Source organism: Solanum verrucosum, unplaced genomic scaffold, assembly GCF_900185275.1.
Source record: "Solanum verrucosum unplaced genomic scaffold, falcon-dt-bn FXZP01000790.1, whole genome shotgun sequence".
Lineage (NCBI taxonomy): Eukaryota > Viridiplantae > Streptophyta > Magnoliopsida > Solanales > Solanaceae > Solanum > Solanum verrucosum.
The window spans coordinates 165654-181502 of NW_026020307.1; the positions used below are offsets into that span (position 1 = coordinate 165654).

At 33.7% G+C, this 15849-nt stretch overlaps 1 protein-coding gene across 1 annotated transcript; it reads right to left on the minus strand.

Annotated features, from left to right (window-relative positions):
* Positions 1-2261: 2261 nt before the first annotated feature.
* Positions 2262-12565, minus strand: LOC125835036 (putative ABC transporter C family member 15). The gene is made up of 11 exons (XM_049514172.1): positions 12503-12565; positions 6920-9225; positions 6753-6839; positions 5576-6226; positions 4861-5025; positions 4228-4522; positions 3794-4008; positions 3232-3537; positions 2880-2943; positions 2552-2791; positions 2262-2471 (listed from the first exon to the last, which is right to left on the minus strand). The coding sequence occupies exons 1-11, from the start codon at positions 12531-12533 to the stop codon at positions 2344-2346; spliced, it is 4488 nt and encodes a 1495-aa protein (XP_049370129.1). The 5' UTR covers positions 12534-12565; the 3' UTR covers positions 2262-2343.
* Between the last annotated feature and the right edge of the window lie 3284 nt (positions 12566-15849).

Sequence of the window (15849 nt, forward strand, 5' to 3'; positions counted from 1 at the left end):
ACTTATTTCCTATTGAAAGTGAAAATGATGTGAGAAATCAAAAGGAATATGCTACCTTGATTGGAAGTTTAAGATATGTGATTGATTGCGCTTGGCTTGATATTACATATGTAGTAGGAGTACTTAGCAGGTTTACAAGAAAGCCAGGTAATGAACATTAGCATACTATAAGTCTATAACAAGAGCTATGAGATATTTAATTGGAATAAAAAATTGTGATTTGTTCTATGAAAAATATTTTGTGGTACTTGAAGGCTTTTCTGATGCATATTGGAACACCTTATCAAGCGATTCATGTTCTACCACTGGTTACATTTTTACTTTAGGTGGTGATGCTATTTGTTGGAAATCAAAAAAACAAACAATACTTGTTAACTCTACCATGGAGCCTGAACTAATTGATTTAGCTTCAGCTAGTGAGGAAGCGAATTGGTTGAGATATTTATTATTTCAAATACCTTATTTGAAAACCCAATTCCTCATATTTTAATTCGTTGTGATAGCACACCTGCAATTGGTAGAGTTTAAAACCGTTATTACATCGATAAATCCAAACCTATAAGGAGGAAACACAGTAATATAAGATCATATTTGACAAGTGGTACCATTAATGTTGATTATGTCAAATCTTGTGATAACCTTGCAGATCCTCTTACTAAGGCCTTAACAAGAGAAAAGGTCTGGAGAACATCGAGAGGAATGGGTTTGAAGCCTATAAATACTTGAGTCATATATGAGGAAATACAACTTGGAGACTAGCGATCCTACAACCAGGTTCAAAGGGAAAAACTAATTCTATGATGACTTGTTGTGAAAAAATGCACTATTTTTTTATTCCCTCTCTATGATGTGAGTACATTATTTTTGTTGTGATTTGTGAAGGTTGAGTTGATAAAACTCTTAATGAATATCTCTAGCCCGTATGAGTGGAGTGTTAAACTTACAGGAACACTCTCGACAAATTTCACCTATGTGAGTGTAGAAGTAGGTCGCTTCCTATGAGAATTGTGCTTATTCTCAAAAACACTCATGAAACCGGGATAGCACAAGGGTGTAACGTGCTGGCTTTTAAAGATCATGTCAACACCTTGATTATTATGTGTGAGAAGTAATATTTTATTTCCCTTAAGCAGTCATAGTTCAAGTCTAAGACCACTACGACTCTGGAGTAGAAGAAACTGTTTTACTAAGTGGAGGTTCAATGCAGAACACACCTTCGTTATACATAGTAGTCTACCTTCAACTAATAGACTCTCTTATTTAATAATAAAATGTGTGGAGGATTGTTGGTTTAGCATTTTAATATTAATATTTTAGTATATTAATTTGCTTTATTTTGGAGTTAAAGAGTGCTGAATTTTCCAGCAGCTAGTGGACACTTCTCATTGCTACCGTTGGTAGGCATTTGTGCCTAATTACTCACTTTTGTTAATCATTCTGCATAGGCATTATTGCCCATTACTTGGTGGTTAAAAAAACGTCCCATTGGAGGTTACTTGGTGGTTACAAAATGGTCGAATTGGAGGTTAATGTTAGTAGCAGAAGGTGGTCAACCATCACCACTAACTCCTTTTCCATTCAATCTCCATTATCTCAATCTTTATTCCTCTATTATACCATGCAACATATGTAACCTCCAGGTCATTTATCTTCTCTATTAACTATCTTATTATCTTCCAATTCATTGCTAGGAAGGCTCCTCAACTATAAATAGTGGTGGTCTTCATTTGGTTTAGATACACAAAAAAATAGAGAGTATAAAAATTAGTCAAAAAAGAGAGTTCTTATTAGTTGAAGGAAGGTGTTCTATTTGTGGAGCTTTGGACTCAACTCTTGTCCAGAGTTTGTTGAGTTACACTTTTGTGATTAATTAGGTTGTTGTATCCTGGAGGGGACAAGTCAAGAAGGATTACTGCTGGACCGGTGAAAATATTTGTTGTAGTGGGCTTGAATCTCCTTAAAGAGAGCGAGATATTTGCGCCTTAGCCGGAAGAGATTTTTATTTTCAATTGTAATCTTGTAATATCGTAATTTTCACTAACAAAATGTATTTTTATCTATTAAAAAAATCTCTCACACAAGTATGACATGGTATGACTCAACCACCATAAATTTTTTCCTATCAAACTGCATCTTTGAATTGCACATTATTATTGGTCATTTTGAAAAGGAAAGGGATTCATGGTATTCTTCATTTAGTGTTCAGTTTTTCACTGTACTGAACTAAGCTTACAAAAATTTCAACTTCCTATGACTTGGTGATAGAATGCATGGTCTAGAATATCGACTTTTTTTCAGCTTTAGCTTTCTGATATCATTTGTTGCAGAATGTAGGAATGAAGATCAAGTCTGTAATATAGCTAAACTGTTAAAACTTTTGGATCTCATGGAATACTCCTTTATCAATTTGGAGAAGAAAGAATCCTCTCTTTCCAATAGCTTTGCTGGTGTGTCATATTCAGCTATTCTTCCTGTGTTAAGGACAAGTGAAGGAAGGAATTAGAAGTTTATTCAATATTCAGAGATTTAGCTGTATGCATTAATATTTTACCTTCATTCAAGACCAAGACAAGATCACTATCAATGACTGTGTGGATTCTGTGAGCTATTGTGACCACTGTTCGATTTCTGAACTCTTGACTGATTATCTTTTGTAACACAGCATCAGTTGCAGCATCAACTGATGCTGTTGCTTCATCCAGAACAAGAATGCTGCTTTTCTTTAGCAAGGCTCTTCCAAGACAGAAAAGCTGCCTTTGACCAACGCTCCAGTTTTCTCCGTTTTCAACCACTGTGAAACTCAATACATTAGTAGGTTTCAACAAGGAAATATATATGCCATAAGATTCTATTTCTTATCAAGAACTTTCTAGTCTAACCTGTAGATTCTAGTTTCTCTGGCTTAGCACGTATTATATCGCCAAGTTGGCATTTGTCCAGAGCCTGTCAAAAGAAGAATTGACTACATTATTACTACATTATTATTCTCTAATCCAAATCACTAAAACATAAGTTAGTTTCAACTCTTTCCTTGACTGCATTACAAAAGCTGGTTAAAGTCTTTGTTTCAATCTTTGCAAAACAAGTCTCTAAGACCTTCACAAACTCTTTGTTCTCTTGGCTTGTTGGTTTTTACGAGGCAAAAATGTTGATTTATAAGCCAATATAATCTTGTGAATTTAAGTGGACATCTTTGCATAACTAGTTTTCAATACTGAGTGCAATAAGTACCTCCCAGATTTCAGTATCAGCGTATTGTGCTAGTGGATCTAGGTTTCCTCTAACTGTTCCCTCAAACATTGTTGGATCCTGAGGAATAATACTAAGCCTTGACCTCAAATCATAAAGGCCAATATTGCAAATATCTACATCATCAATGATAATGCTTCCTTCTCGGGGTTCTACAATCCGGAAAAGAGCCTGAATGAGGGTTGATTTACCACTTCCTGTTCTGCCCACAACACCAACTTTCTTACTTCCCGGCAATGTGCATGTTATGTTTTTCAAAACAGAAGGGAGGTGTTCAGCATAACGTATCTGCAGATAGGATGATATCAGTGGGTGGAAATTTTAAGTTATTTAAGCTAAAAAATATGTAAACAAGTATATAATATTCCTGCCAGTTTTTGGTTAAATATAGCTTTATTCCTTGTATCCTGATCATTAGAGGAATAATGAAGACATACTAGAACCACAAAAATTGTTCAGATTTTTTAACTTTGACATCTGTTACTATTGGATGATATCCTATTGCGCGCATTATTGCAAACCTCATAATCGACACTGTCTTTACCTGCAAATTTTGGAAGGAAATTGTACCAGTTTCTGGCCAAGTGCTTGATGGTCTGCTATTTTCAATTACAAGGGGTGCTTCACTGGCAAGGTTCGAGTACTGGAGAATCCTTTCAACTGATATCATTTTGTTTTCAGCGTTGCAGATATTCCATATAACTGAAGCTTGTAAAACATTCAAATTGATCCCATATGTTACTGCTAATCCTGCAATGCCTGTAGAATATAAAGCTAACATCAGTTTTCTCTGATTTCTTTTATGAAATTGAACTTGTTAACCACCTGTCCAACAATACCACATCAACAAAAAGAAAGTGAGAAAAGAATCTTCTGACTTTCTTAAGAAACATGACATTGGTAGGTAACATGTTTTCGACATCTTTAGTTCCTACCATAACATTATAAAGACTTAATAGTTACATTTCTGATGCTTACTTGGATTTATAATTCCTTCTGGTAGTGTGACTAGAAGAACAAGGGAGAAGGCGAAAACAAAATTAGCTAGCTGGTTCAGTCTAAAAGAAAGCCATTCCATTGCGGATACATTGTGAAACCATGGCCTTGAATGACCATCTATGAGACAAAGGTTTGCATGCGCAAAGCGATCTTTTTGGTTGAAAGCACGAATTGTTGCTGCTCCTGCCAGTGATTCTGCAAAGTGATGGAGGATCGGAGCTCTTTGAACTCCAGATAATCGAGCAAGCTCCCTTGCAGTTGGTATGTAGTATTGCTGCATTTTTAATAATTATATCTTTAAATTACATTTTATAAATATTAGAAAGAAAATCTTTGGAATCTTAAACAAACATAGAGTTTGTTTATCCTTTCATTTTAAATAATCAGTGTACCAATATTTTTCCAAACATCACTTACTGATGTATACAAAAATACTCTTTTGCATGGTATCTAAATGAGAAATGCTTATTTTAGTTGAAAACAATTGGCTTTATCACTGTGTCAGCTTCGTCTAACTTGACCACAAGAGTACTTTGCCTAAAACAAGACAGCAACTTCTTGTTTTAATATAGTTAGCATTCCAAGATTTAAACATGTACTGCTTACAATTACCTGGTACCAAATGCATATTGCTGTTACTGGAATAAAGATGACAAACACTTCCCATGCGGCCTGCGACATGACTGCAATTGTCCCAAGAAGCTGAATAATGGAGAAGGCACACCAACCCAATTTGTTTGCCATTTCCAAGTCTAGAACACTTTGGTCTGTCGATGCCTGTTCATGTAATAAGATGTCTTGATGATTGATCCAATACGATTGCATTAATGAATCAACTGAATTTCAGCCTTAAGTTCTAGATATTATGGCAAGAATTTAGACAGTTAACTTTGCTGTTGTCATGTTTTATTTATCCTGACTATCTTACTATGATATTTCTCTGTGGATTACTTGTGAGTTACGGTTGGTTGAGCAGACAAATTCAGATACCACATGACTGTACACTGGAAGACGCCTACTTGCTTTATGCATTATGAGATATAACTAACATTCCGTTATTTAGATTATCTCAAATATGTTCCTCAGACTTATAGCTGTTATCATGCCTGGTTTCTTCCTATTTATTTCTTTTTAATATGTACCAGGTATATATATCTACCCCTATCCGTGTATATGCAGGATAAGAAAAACTACCCAATTATTACTACTTATTCTGTACGAGTACTTAGCTAAATCCACACATCTCATTCAGATTAAGGGAAGTAAAATGCAGCTGATATGCTGTCCTCTATGTCCAATCCCAATTAACTAATTTTGAGTTACTTACACGATTTAAGATTCTTCCAGTAGGAGTAGAGTCGAAGAATGACATAGGAGCACGAAAGATGCTGTGCAGCATGTGTCTAAAGAGCTTTTCTGCTGTTCGAAGGCCTGTTATAGCCACAAAAGATGACCGTACTAGCACACAAAGAGAACTTCCAACAGCGAGAAGCACATAAACAAGAAGTATGAAGTTCATCTTCTCTGCTATTGGTGCTGCATCACCTGTGGGACATGACCATGCCATCCAGTAGTTGCTGGCTATCTGAAGCAATTGAAATGATGATTGCGCTAGAAGAATTATTGGAATAAAGGCACCACCTTTTACAATGGTCAAGTAAGAAATGTAAATTTCTTTTCCAATGCTTCCTTTTTCTCTCTCCTCATCCTGCACAAGTCTGCCATCCTTCTCTGTTATCTCTATGCAGAGATTGTGTTCTGAATCCTGCTTAGTGTGTGGAAATTCTGCATTTACGTTACGATCTGTATCAACATCACCATCAGTAACTGCATCTTCAGATTCTCGACTTGAGTTTTCAACTGTTAAAATTGATTCTAAAGCCTGGTTGTGTGCTCCAACTAGAACTTCAAATCCAATATTTTGTTTCAATAGTTCTTCAAAAGTACCAGCTTGTCCAATTCTTCCATTTTGCATCACCTATTGATATTAAGGAGTTAGATTCTGTATAGATTTTGAATGTTTGTCAAAGTTACTGAAGTCTTAAGAGTTATGAAGCATTTTCTATTAGAGTCTAAATATTAGTACTAATGTTTAATTATCTTCCGTATCCTGAATAGGCAACCTCTAAATATTTGGAAAGTTCTAACACATTCCAGCTTGTTTTGAACTGTGCAACATGTATACACATGAGCAAGGAGTAAACCTCAAACTTTTTACTTATTTTGTGCACCTTATTGAGCTGGATGAGACGAAACTTTCATGTCTGATTTGGAAGGCGGGGAGGTAGAGGAGGGGGATCCTATAGAATCCTATTCCAATATTTCTGTTGATATTCCAATACCTAAAGGGTTGCTAAATCATGTTCATACTCACTATATCGGAAGATTGTTGATTTGTAAGGGTGATGGTAGTATTCATAAATTATGCAGATGTTTTATCAGTTAAATGACATGAATGGATGGTTCATCAGTGGAACAAATTGAAATTCTGTTTTTCTGCATACCAGAATGAGATCTGCTGCTGGAAGAAACTCAACTTGGTGTGTAACATAAAGTATGGTCTTTCCCTTGAGAACCCTCATCAAGCACTCCTGCACCATGCAGAAAATTATAATATCTATCTCAGTTTAAGAAACCAACACTAGAATTAGTGCTTGATAGACATGCCCACCTGAAAGAGGTGTGTTCCTGTGTGAGCATCGACAGCGCTGAAAGGGTCATCGAGAAGATATATATCAGCATCTTGATAAACCGCACGAGCAATTTGTATTCTCTGCTTCTGACCTCCACTCATATTTATCCCTCTTTCTCCTATTTCTGTTAGATCACCAGCAGGGAATAGTTCAAAATCTTTTTTCAGAGCGCATGCTTCAACTGTGGTGTCATACTTGACACTTTCATAGGGTTTTCCGAATAGAACATTCTCCTTGATATTTCCTGTAAGTATCCAAGGAGACTGAGGGACATATGCGACTTCACCGCTGATCTTCACGATCCCTGACAGTTTTGGCATCTCTCCTAGAACACAAGAAAGCAAGCTTGACTTCCCTGATCCAACAGTACCACAAATTGCCACCTTCATTCCCTTCTTAGCTTGTAATTCTATTCCGTCAAGGGTTGGGATTCTTGATTCTGTGTCCCAGCTGAATGTTCCACTCTTTATCTCAACCCCAAATGGTGTTTCATCTTTCGGAACAAATTCAACTGCATCGGGTTGAATCTCATCTTCCTGTAAGTAGGAAGCAATTCTATCAGCAGAAACTTTTCCTTGTGCTATCGCAGACAGTAAATCTGGCAAATTGAATATAGGATCTTGAAGCATCCGAAATGTAGCCAATGCAGATAAGACCCTCCCTGCAGTCAGTGGAATGCTCATCATAACACATCCAGAAAAGGTTGCCACAGAAATAAATGTAGGTGATCCCCAGAAGATAAAAGCACTTAGTGCTGACAATCTTAGTGACTTCCATAACCAATTATGCTCCACTTTTCTCAACATCTCCACCTTATGTAGATAATAACTATCCCATGCCTGAAGTTTTATAGTCTTCATATTCCGCAGAATCTCTGAGGTGGATTTCATTCTTTCATCTTTGGACTCCATAATCTTAGTTTGATAACCCTTAAAGGTTCTTATCAGGGGTATGTTGCCAGTCATCACTATCAGAGTTGTCCCTAATGCCACAAGTGCCCCCATTCCTAGATTCATGTGTAAAATATAGATTGCCAATGATATCTGGATAGGTAACATCCATATTGTGTTGAGGTACCATATAAAATCTGTAATCCTTTGGACATCTACGCTCATGTAATTTATTATCTCTCCACTCGTGTAGCTTTGCCGTGATTGACTTGATAAAAGTAGGCCCTTTTGGTAAATGTGAGATATCAGAGCACCTCTTAGCCGAAGGCCTAGCTGCCGAGCTCCAAATATCCACTGCCTTTGCGCAATTGTCTCAACCATTTTTGCACCAAGAAAAGCTAGTGCTAGAAGATAGCCACTTTGTAAACCCCGAATTTTCTTTTTGTTGAGGAAGTTTACAAAGTCGTCAATAAGGTATGGACCAACATAAGATGATCCTGCACTAATAACTGCAAACAGGGCATTGATTGCTGCTTTCTTTCTTCCAAATAAGTAAATGGCCTTATAGATAGATGGGTTTGTGGTTCCATCCCTTTCCTTTACATACTTGAGGCTTTCGTCAAAGGAATCAGATAGAAATTTTGCAGAGTCCCTGAAGTAGACATCTGGGACTTCATCCTGGTCAATGGGCTTCTTGACTCCAACTTCAAATAATGGATTGAGCCAAGAGAAGGTGATCAGTTGGAGAAGACTAGCTTTTCCATATGGGCTGTCTCTTTTGGCTTCGGAATTCTTTTCCCTCTTTCTATTTAGAAGTGGTTCAGTTGTGCTGTCTGACATGTCAAAAATTATGCCTGTCTTCCCTCTAATAGATATAACTAGAAGACAGGCTGATGCAATAAGACCAAGGATATCCACGCAGTCTGCAAGTCCTAGATGTTCGTCGCTTGTGATGACAAAATGGGCATCAAGAGTCGCACGAGCAAGAGACAGAAAGAAGCTGGAAATCCACCAAATTCTGAGGACCCAAGGAAATTTTATGTATTTCTTATTATGTGTTGTGTAGAGCACAAGAAATGAAGCTGCCCATGATGCCATTTGCAGAATCTCAGATGAAAGAATTGGAAATTTGAATTGGCAGTGAGCACCATTATTTCTCTTTTGCAACATCAAGAGCATTATGAGATGAGTGCTCAATAATATGGTTGTGCAGATAATGCTAAATATGAAGGAAATGCCAACGTTTGTGCCAACTGTCATAGCCTTGTCCCACCTGCCTTTGTATAGGAGTGAATCCAGTAGTAAGATTCCGAGGAATCCCAGTAGGACAAGGATGCTGGCGTCCTCCCATAAGCAGCGCGACAATGGCTGTAGCCATGCAAGGAAATTTATATCTGTGATTGATCAAAACAAGAATCCCCATTAACATAAAGCTGAGTAAACTATTCGCACACTAGCACCTACTTTTTTTGGCAGTACAGCATGTTAAAATTGTATTCATCATCACTTGATGCTGTTTGAAATTTAATTTTTCCTGTTGTTTTGGACTGTTTCTTAATTTTTCAATTCTCAGGTAAAAAAACAATGCTAATACGCATTTGTTCATGAATCTTTACTAGTCGGGAAAATCACACTGACAGTCAGTTTTTTGCTAATACTCATCTGTTCATGAATCTCTACGACTATGTTGGCTTACACTAATTTCATTATAATTTGTTAGGGAGAGGGCATAAGGCCTCATGCCAAGTCGACTTGCTATAATTCTCAATAATTGCCTTCCATCCAAGGTTGGTCTATTGATTATTAAAGTGAGTAGAGCCATCGATGGGGATGGACAGGAGACAATTAACTTACTTCACATATAAAATTTGTTTGACAAATTACTTTCTTCATAATTAAGGAATTTGTTATCTCTACAAAAAAGTCTGAAACGCGAAAAAACATTTGCCCTACCTAACACCCCTTAAATTTCTACTATACTGTTCAAAATAAAGATAGAGGAACTCCATCTTTGAAGTTGCAGTGAGTTTGTCATTCACACATCTTACATTATTCTAATTGATCTTAAATGCAGCTAGAGATCTTAGATCTAGGTATTTTAATTTGTCGAACCACTTCCTTTTTAATGGATTTGGAAACTAAATACATGCTTTGCTATGAGATGGTCACTCAAATTTGAATAGTTCATTTAAAAAGTCACTTAATTTAAACTTGTTCTCTTACAAACTCATTCAACTTTGTTTTATAACTCAAAAGTCACTCAACTATTGATATTTCAATTAAAAAGTCACTCAAATATTAATATTTTATACTTTACTTAGAAAGTCACTCAATTAATTTAATTTTTTTTTAATTAAATTTTCTTGAAATTTAATTTTTCTTTTAAAGAAATAATAAAATATCTATTTTTATTATCTTATCAATCCCGCTCTAATTATTTAATTATATATTTTTTGAAAAAACGTATAGTAGCAAATGACAAAAAGAATTCCCTTTTCCGTTTTAGCAATTGTCTAACTGAAACTAAATATGCTGAAATCTGATTATTTTTTTTAAAAAAGGTTGGAATCAAGAAGTAATCCAACGCACAGTAGCAATCTTAATTTTTTCTAAAGAATAGTTCATAACAAAAAATGTATTTTAAAAAAATTAATAAAATAATTAAAATGAACAACTTATTTTTTTAAAAAAAAAAAAGTTTAAAACAAAAATTGTATTTCAATAAAATTTTAATTAAAAAATTATTTAAATTAGTTGTGTGACTTTCTATGTAAAATATCAATAATGGAAAAACTTTTTAAGTGAAATAACAATAGTTAAGTGATTTTTGAGTTATAAAATAAAATTGAGTGGCTAATTTAAGTTGAGTAACTTTTTAAGTAAACTATTCAAAGTTGAGTAACGATGTGACATATTATCTCTACATGCTCAGAGTGAAAACGGGAAAATATTAAATACTTAAATTTGAAGAAAAAGTCATTTACTTCATTCATCTTTGTGAGAAAACAAATCAATATATAAAGTGGTATTATTTTTTTTGGCAAACTTGGAACTATTAAAGCATATAAAATCATGCTCTGACAAGACGTTAGTTGTTAAATATGTTTTCTGAGCAATTTAATAAGTAGTGGACAAACATTCTAAGTTGTCTTATGTTTGTATCACGCATGATATTACGAATCTTTAGTAGATCTATATTTGAAAATTTTATAGGTAATGTCTTCACTTACGTGTGCTATCGATCTTCTCAATTGCCACTGTCTTGTTACCTGATTTTTCTTCTTTTTCTTTTTCTTTTTCTCTGTGTCTAAAAGTTAAAAAATTCGATCACTCTACTTTATTATTCTCTTTAGTAAATGTTAGGAGTTTTTCATATTTATTCTTTATTGAATGAGGTTTTAATTATTTTTATTTTCTAGTTGAATAGTTTAGAAATAATCAAAAGAGTAATTATAAAAAGTAATTTTATGTGTGTTCTTATTTTTTCTTTAATTTAATATGGACTAGAGGGAATATTTGGTACAAAATGTATATCGACATCACTGTTTATAATATACATAGGCATAATTAGCTAGTAGATTTTGTAGAATCTCTCTTTATTTTCTTTCCTAATTAAATTAGTACCTAATATATTATATTGTATTTATATTTTTGCTTATATATCTGTTACTGCCGTGAGATATAGACTTTCATTGGATTACATTATTCATTTTGCTATTCTTTTGCGGTAAACACATTCCAGTAGAGTTAGAATATCCATAGTCACCTTGTTAGGTTAAAATTTTAACATCAGGCAAAACAACTCACAAAGCGAATATGCGAACTATATAATCAATACGATAATTGTACTTAAAATCTTACTGTTGCAGTCACGTTTTTGTCCCTTGACTGCTAATTACTATTTCCTCTTCAGGAATATTTTCTTTTCTAAGTACTAGTTAGCCATGTATAGATTTTGAAGTGGAAACTTGATAATTTGAATTTTTGAACATGAATTAATTTTATTTGAAATAAATTGAAGTTTCGTGAGTGAGTAAATATTTTAAAAATCAGATTTTCAAAATTTGATCGAAATTTCATAACCAAAACAGATATTTGAAGATAAATTTTTCAAAATTTGATCAGAAATCTCTTGGACAAATAATGTTTCTTATGCTGGTGACGTATGCATTCATGAAGGGTGAACTTTATGCCCATCAAAGTATATAGTAACTAGTTTAATTGCCTGCGAATAACCAATGCATTAATACAAAATGATTTTCTTAAAAATATTTTGTTGAGATAAATAAGTATATTATATATGTTTTCGTAACAACGTCCAACAATTAAAAAAAATATATCGAAATAAATATGAAGGGTGTACAATAGAAAACCAAATCCAAATCCAAATCCAAATCCAAAATCCTCACATAACTTTTTTTGTAATTTTATAATAAAGGATTATCGAGTTATATTTTTCTCATTTGGAAAAAGAAGTTCCATGGTCATTCATTTCCAGGCACAAGTGAATCCATAATCTAGAGATAAGTTATTTAAACCATATTTAAGCTGGCAAGTCTTGTACGTAGACTTAATTTCATGCAGCATTCTAAAAGTAAAATCCTTTAATTTGAAATATAGTTAATTGTATTTCAAGATCGAATATAGAGAAAGCTAGGATGAAGGGCTTACTTGCAAGGAGCTTGGAAATTGAGTCTAACATTCTCTGTTGTTCACTTGAAGAGAGATATGAGATTTATTTAATATTGATTGCTATACTATTGATTACTGGGAAATGCCCATCCTTATATATATACTTACTAGTTAGAAGAGCCCGTGGGGCCTAACATATGTTATTTTTCGGTCTCAATTTATGTGATATATATAAAATTTAAAAAGTCAATCAGTTTTTTAATATGATTTTGTAGATATTTAAAGTTGTTAATTATTGTAATTTATATTTTTATGTAATATACACGTAATTTGAAAAATCAATCATTTTTTAAATATAATTTTTAGATATTTAAGGTCGTTAATTAAAGTTTCTTTAATGTAACTTTCAATAATATATGTTGTCTCTTTATCTCAATTTATGTGGCAATGATAGATTTTTTGTGTAGATAAAATTTAAATTAGAGGAGAATTGAGTTGGCCTGAAGTAAAAATAAATACGTGTATTGTTAATTATTGTGATTTATAGTAATATTTTTTTATTAATTTTAAAATATTTACTAAAATAAAGTAAGATAAATAAATTAAAACGGTGAAAGAAATATGTGAAAAAAAGTTATTCTAATGGGCCCTTCTTTTTACTACAAAAATGGTGCAAGTGTAGAAACTTTATTTTAGTTGTGTTGAAGCACACACGAGGACAACCAGAAGCTCCTCTCTTTATTGCCTTATTAATAAGTAGTAAGTATAAGTATATACTATAATATCTCAAATGAAAAAAAGTGTTGATTGTCTACGAGAATGTTTATATTGTCGGGTCGTCTAAAATATACTACTTCTTGACATTTTTATTTGTCACATTTAAATTTTGATATACTTATTAAATAAATATTGATTATATGACTATTTTATCGTATTATCTCTATTAATTGATGTTTATAGTATTAGATCTTGAAAAGTGATTGGGAAAGATAATTCATATTAAGAGTAAAACATGATAAAAAGTAACTACTATATTTTTTGATATGTGAAAAGTAATAAGAGTAAACAATCCCACTACACTTTTTTTTTTATGTGAGGGGAACTTTTTTTTATGTGAGGGGGTTTACAGATTTTGGGACAATTTATCTTTTTGACTATAATTTTCTCAACTTTTCTTTTAAAACATTTCAAACCACGATAAGCTATAAATGTAAATTTTATTTTAAAATATTTGATGAATTTATATCTAAATTTAGAATGAAAATTAAATATTTTAATCCTCAATTCATTCTCATGAATTAGCACGTAAGAAATACTAAAATTATAATCATTAAACAACTTATGCATATAAATAAGATTTTCAATGATGTAAGGAAATCGTTGGATAAAAAAAAAGGCACTTCACAAGATATTGTCTTATATATGGGTAAATTATTGGTATATGCTTATGTTATCATTGGAATGCAAGAGTTAGAGGTTGTCACGTGATGGTTAATTGTTTTCTTCTTTAAAGGATCATATATTATTTATTTATTTTTTACTTTTCTCTTTTATCATGTGGCTTGTTTTGATCCATTGCTCCTTTTGTATATTTTAAAGTATCAGGATTTTGATAAAGGTTCAGAAGATGTAGCTGTAATCATTTAAAATTTATTAAATATAAATTTATAAAATGATTTGAATTATATTAAATTCATAAATATATTAGTCCAAATAAATTATTGATTAATATAATTGGGTTAATTATTCAAGTCCAATAAATATGGATTTAATTAAAGTCAAAATTAATTGATTTGGGCTACAGTAGATTGAGCCCAATTTGCTTAAGTCCAATGTCATATTTTCCTAGAGGCCCATTTTTTTGGTGCCACGTGGGCAAATGAAGTGGCATGCCAAGTCAAACAAGAAGCCAATAGGATCATGACATGTGTCAAAGATGACAAGCCCGCTCCATAAAGCCCATATGTCATGTCACTTAAATCTGATTGGCTGAAGGGAATCCTGTTCCGATCACAACTCCTCTATTCTAAAACTATAAATAGGGGTCTTCATAATTCAAAAAAAAGACATAAAATTCTAAACAAGGAGCTAGAGAAAATCCATGGTAGAAACGCCATAAAATTCTCTATAAAGCTACAAGTTTAAGAATTCAAGCATTTAAGTTCAAGAACGATCAAGATCAAGACTATCAGGTTCAAGAACAAGCTCGAAGCCCTTGAATTCAAGCAAAAGTCAAGATCAAGATAGAGTTCAAAGTTCAAATTCATCAAAGATTCAAGATCAAGCTTTAAAGCCCTTGAATCATATTTGAAAAGGCGAATTCAGAGGAATCATAGAGATTGTAACACTCGCACTTTGAAATAATAAATACGATTGTTGCTATAATTTTCCGTTCTTGATTATTGTTTTCTCGACGCGAATTTTATTGTCTACAAATTCTGGCACGTCCAGTGGGACAATCTCTACCTCTCATCTCAACTTTTCAAGCATCAAACAACATCGAGATGACTTCCATGAAGAACAACTCTCGATCAACTGCCTCTAAGGCCACTAGCTCCAAGTTCTCTACTGAAGTTGAAGGCATTCTTGATGTTACCTTTGGAAGTTTCGGAGTTGTTACGAGAAACAAAGCTGCTACGCTAGGACAACAAACACTACAAGTGTCGTTCGCATCAACTCCTGTTTTTGGGTCTTCAACTCCAAAAAGAGAGAGTTCCTCCACAAATGCTTTGGAAGGAGGAAACAGTATTGCTGAAAAGATCAAGAAGACATTGGCTCTACTTGAGCAATCTGGTTCCAAGAATTCTACCATAGGGAGAACTATGATTCAACTAACAAATCACCTCCACGTGCATCGCGTAATGTGAGTCCGCTGAAGATCAACTTACGCGACAATCCATGCTACTCTCCTACATCTCCAATGATCATGCAAACAATGGTGGCTGCTGCTTCTTCCTCTGAGGAACAACTCGCAAATCTGACGAAGTTAGTTGAAGGATTGACAAAACATGTACAACACCAAGAGTCTAGAATCGATAAGTTGATGGATCAAATGGAAGGACTTTTAGATGGAGAAGCGAGTCATGCACCCGGAAAATGTGTTGAAGTTCAAGAGATCGGAGATCCTGCAAAGAAAGCACCGATTGTTAATGAGATGCCAGTTTCTTCTGAAGGGATGATCCCACTCGATCGCTTGAAGGAGTTCATTAAAGGCACTATCAAAGATAAGTATGAAGTCTCCACCAAGTCTTCTCATATGTATGCCAAGCCATACACTGCAAGAATTGATAACTTAAAAATGTCTGTTGGTTATCAACCTCCCAAATTTCAACAATTTGAGGGTAGAGGAAATCCGAAGCAACATGTTGCACACTTTGTGGAGACAT

Excerpts from the sequence above, each read along its gene's own strand:
- LOC125835036 (XM_049514172.1), bottom strand. The coding sequence starts at position 12,533 with ATGTTAGACTCAATTTCCAAGCTCCTTGCAA. Across the intron at positions 6,227-6,752 it reads CAGCAGCAGATCTCATTCTG|GTGATGCAAAATGGAAGAAT; the intron begins GTATGCAGAAAA and ends TAATATCAATAG. Across the intron at positions 3,538-3,793 it reads TTTCCTTCCAAAATTTGCAG|ATACGTTATGCTGAACACCT; the intron begins GTAAAGACAGTG and ends TCCTATCTGCAG.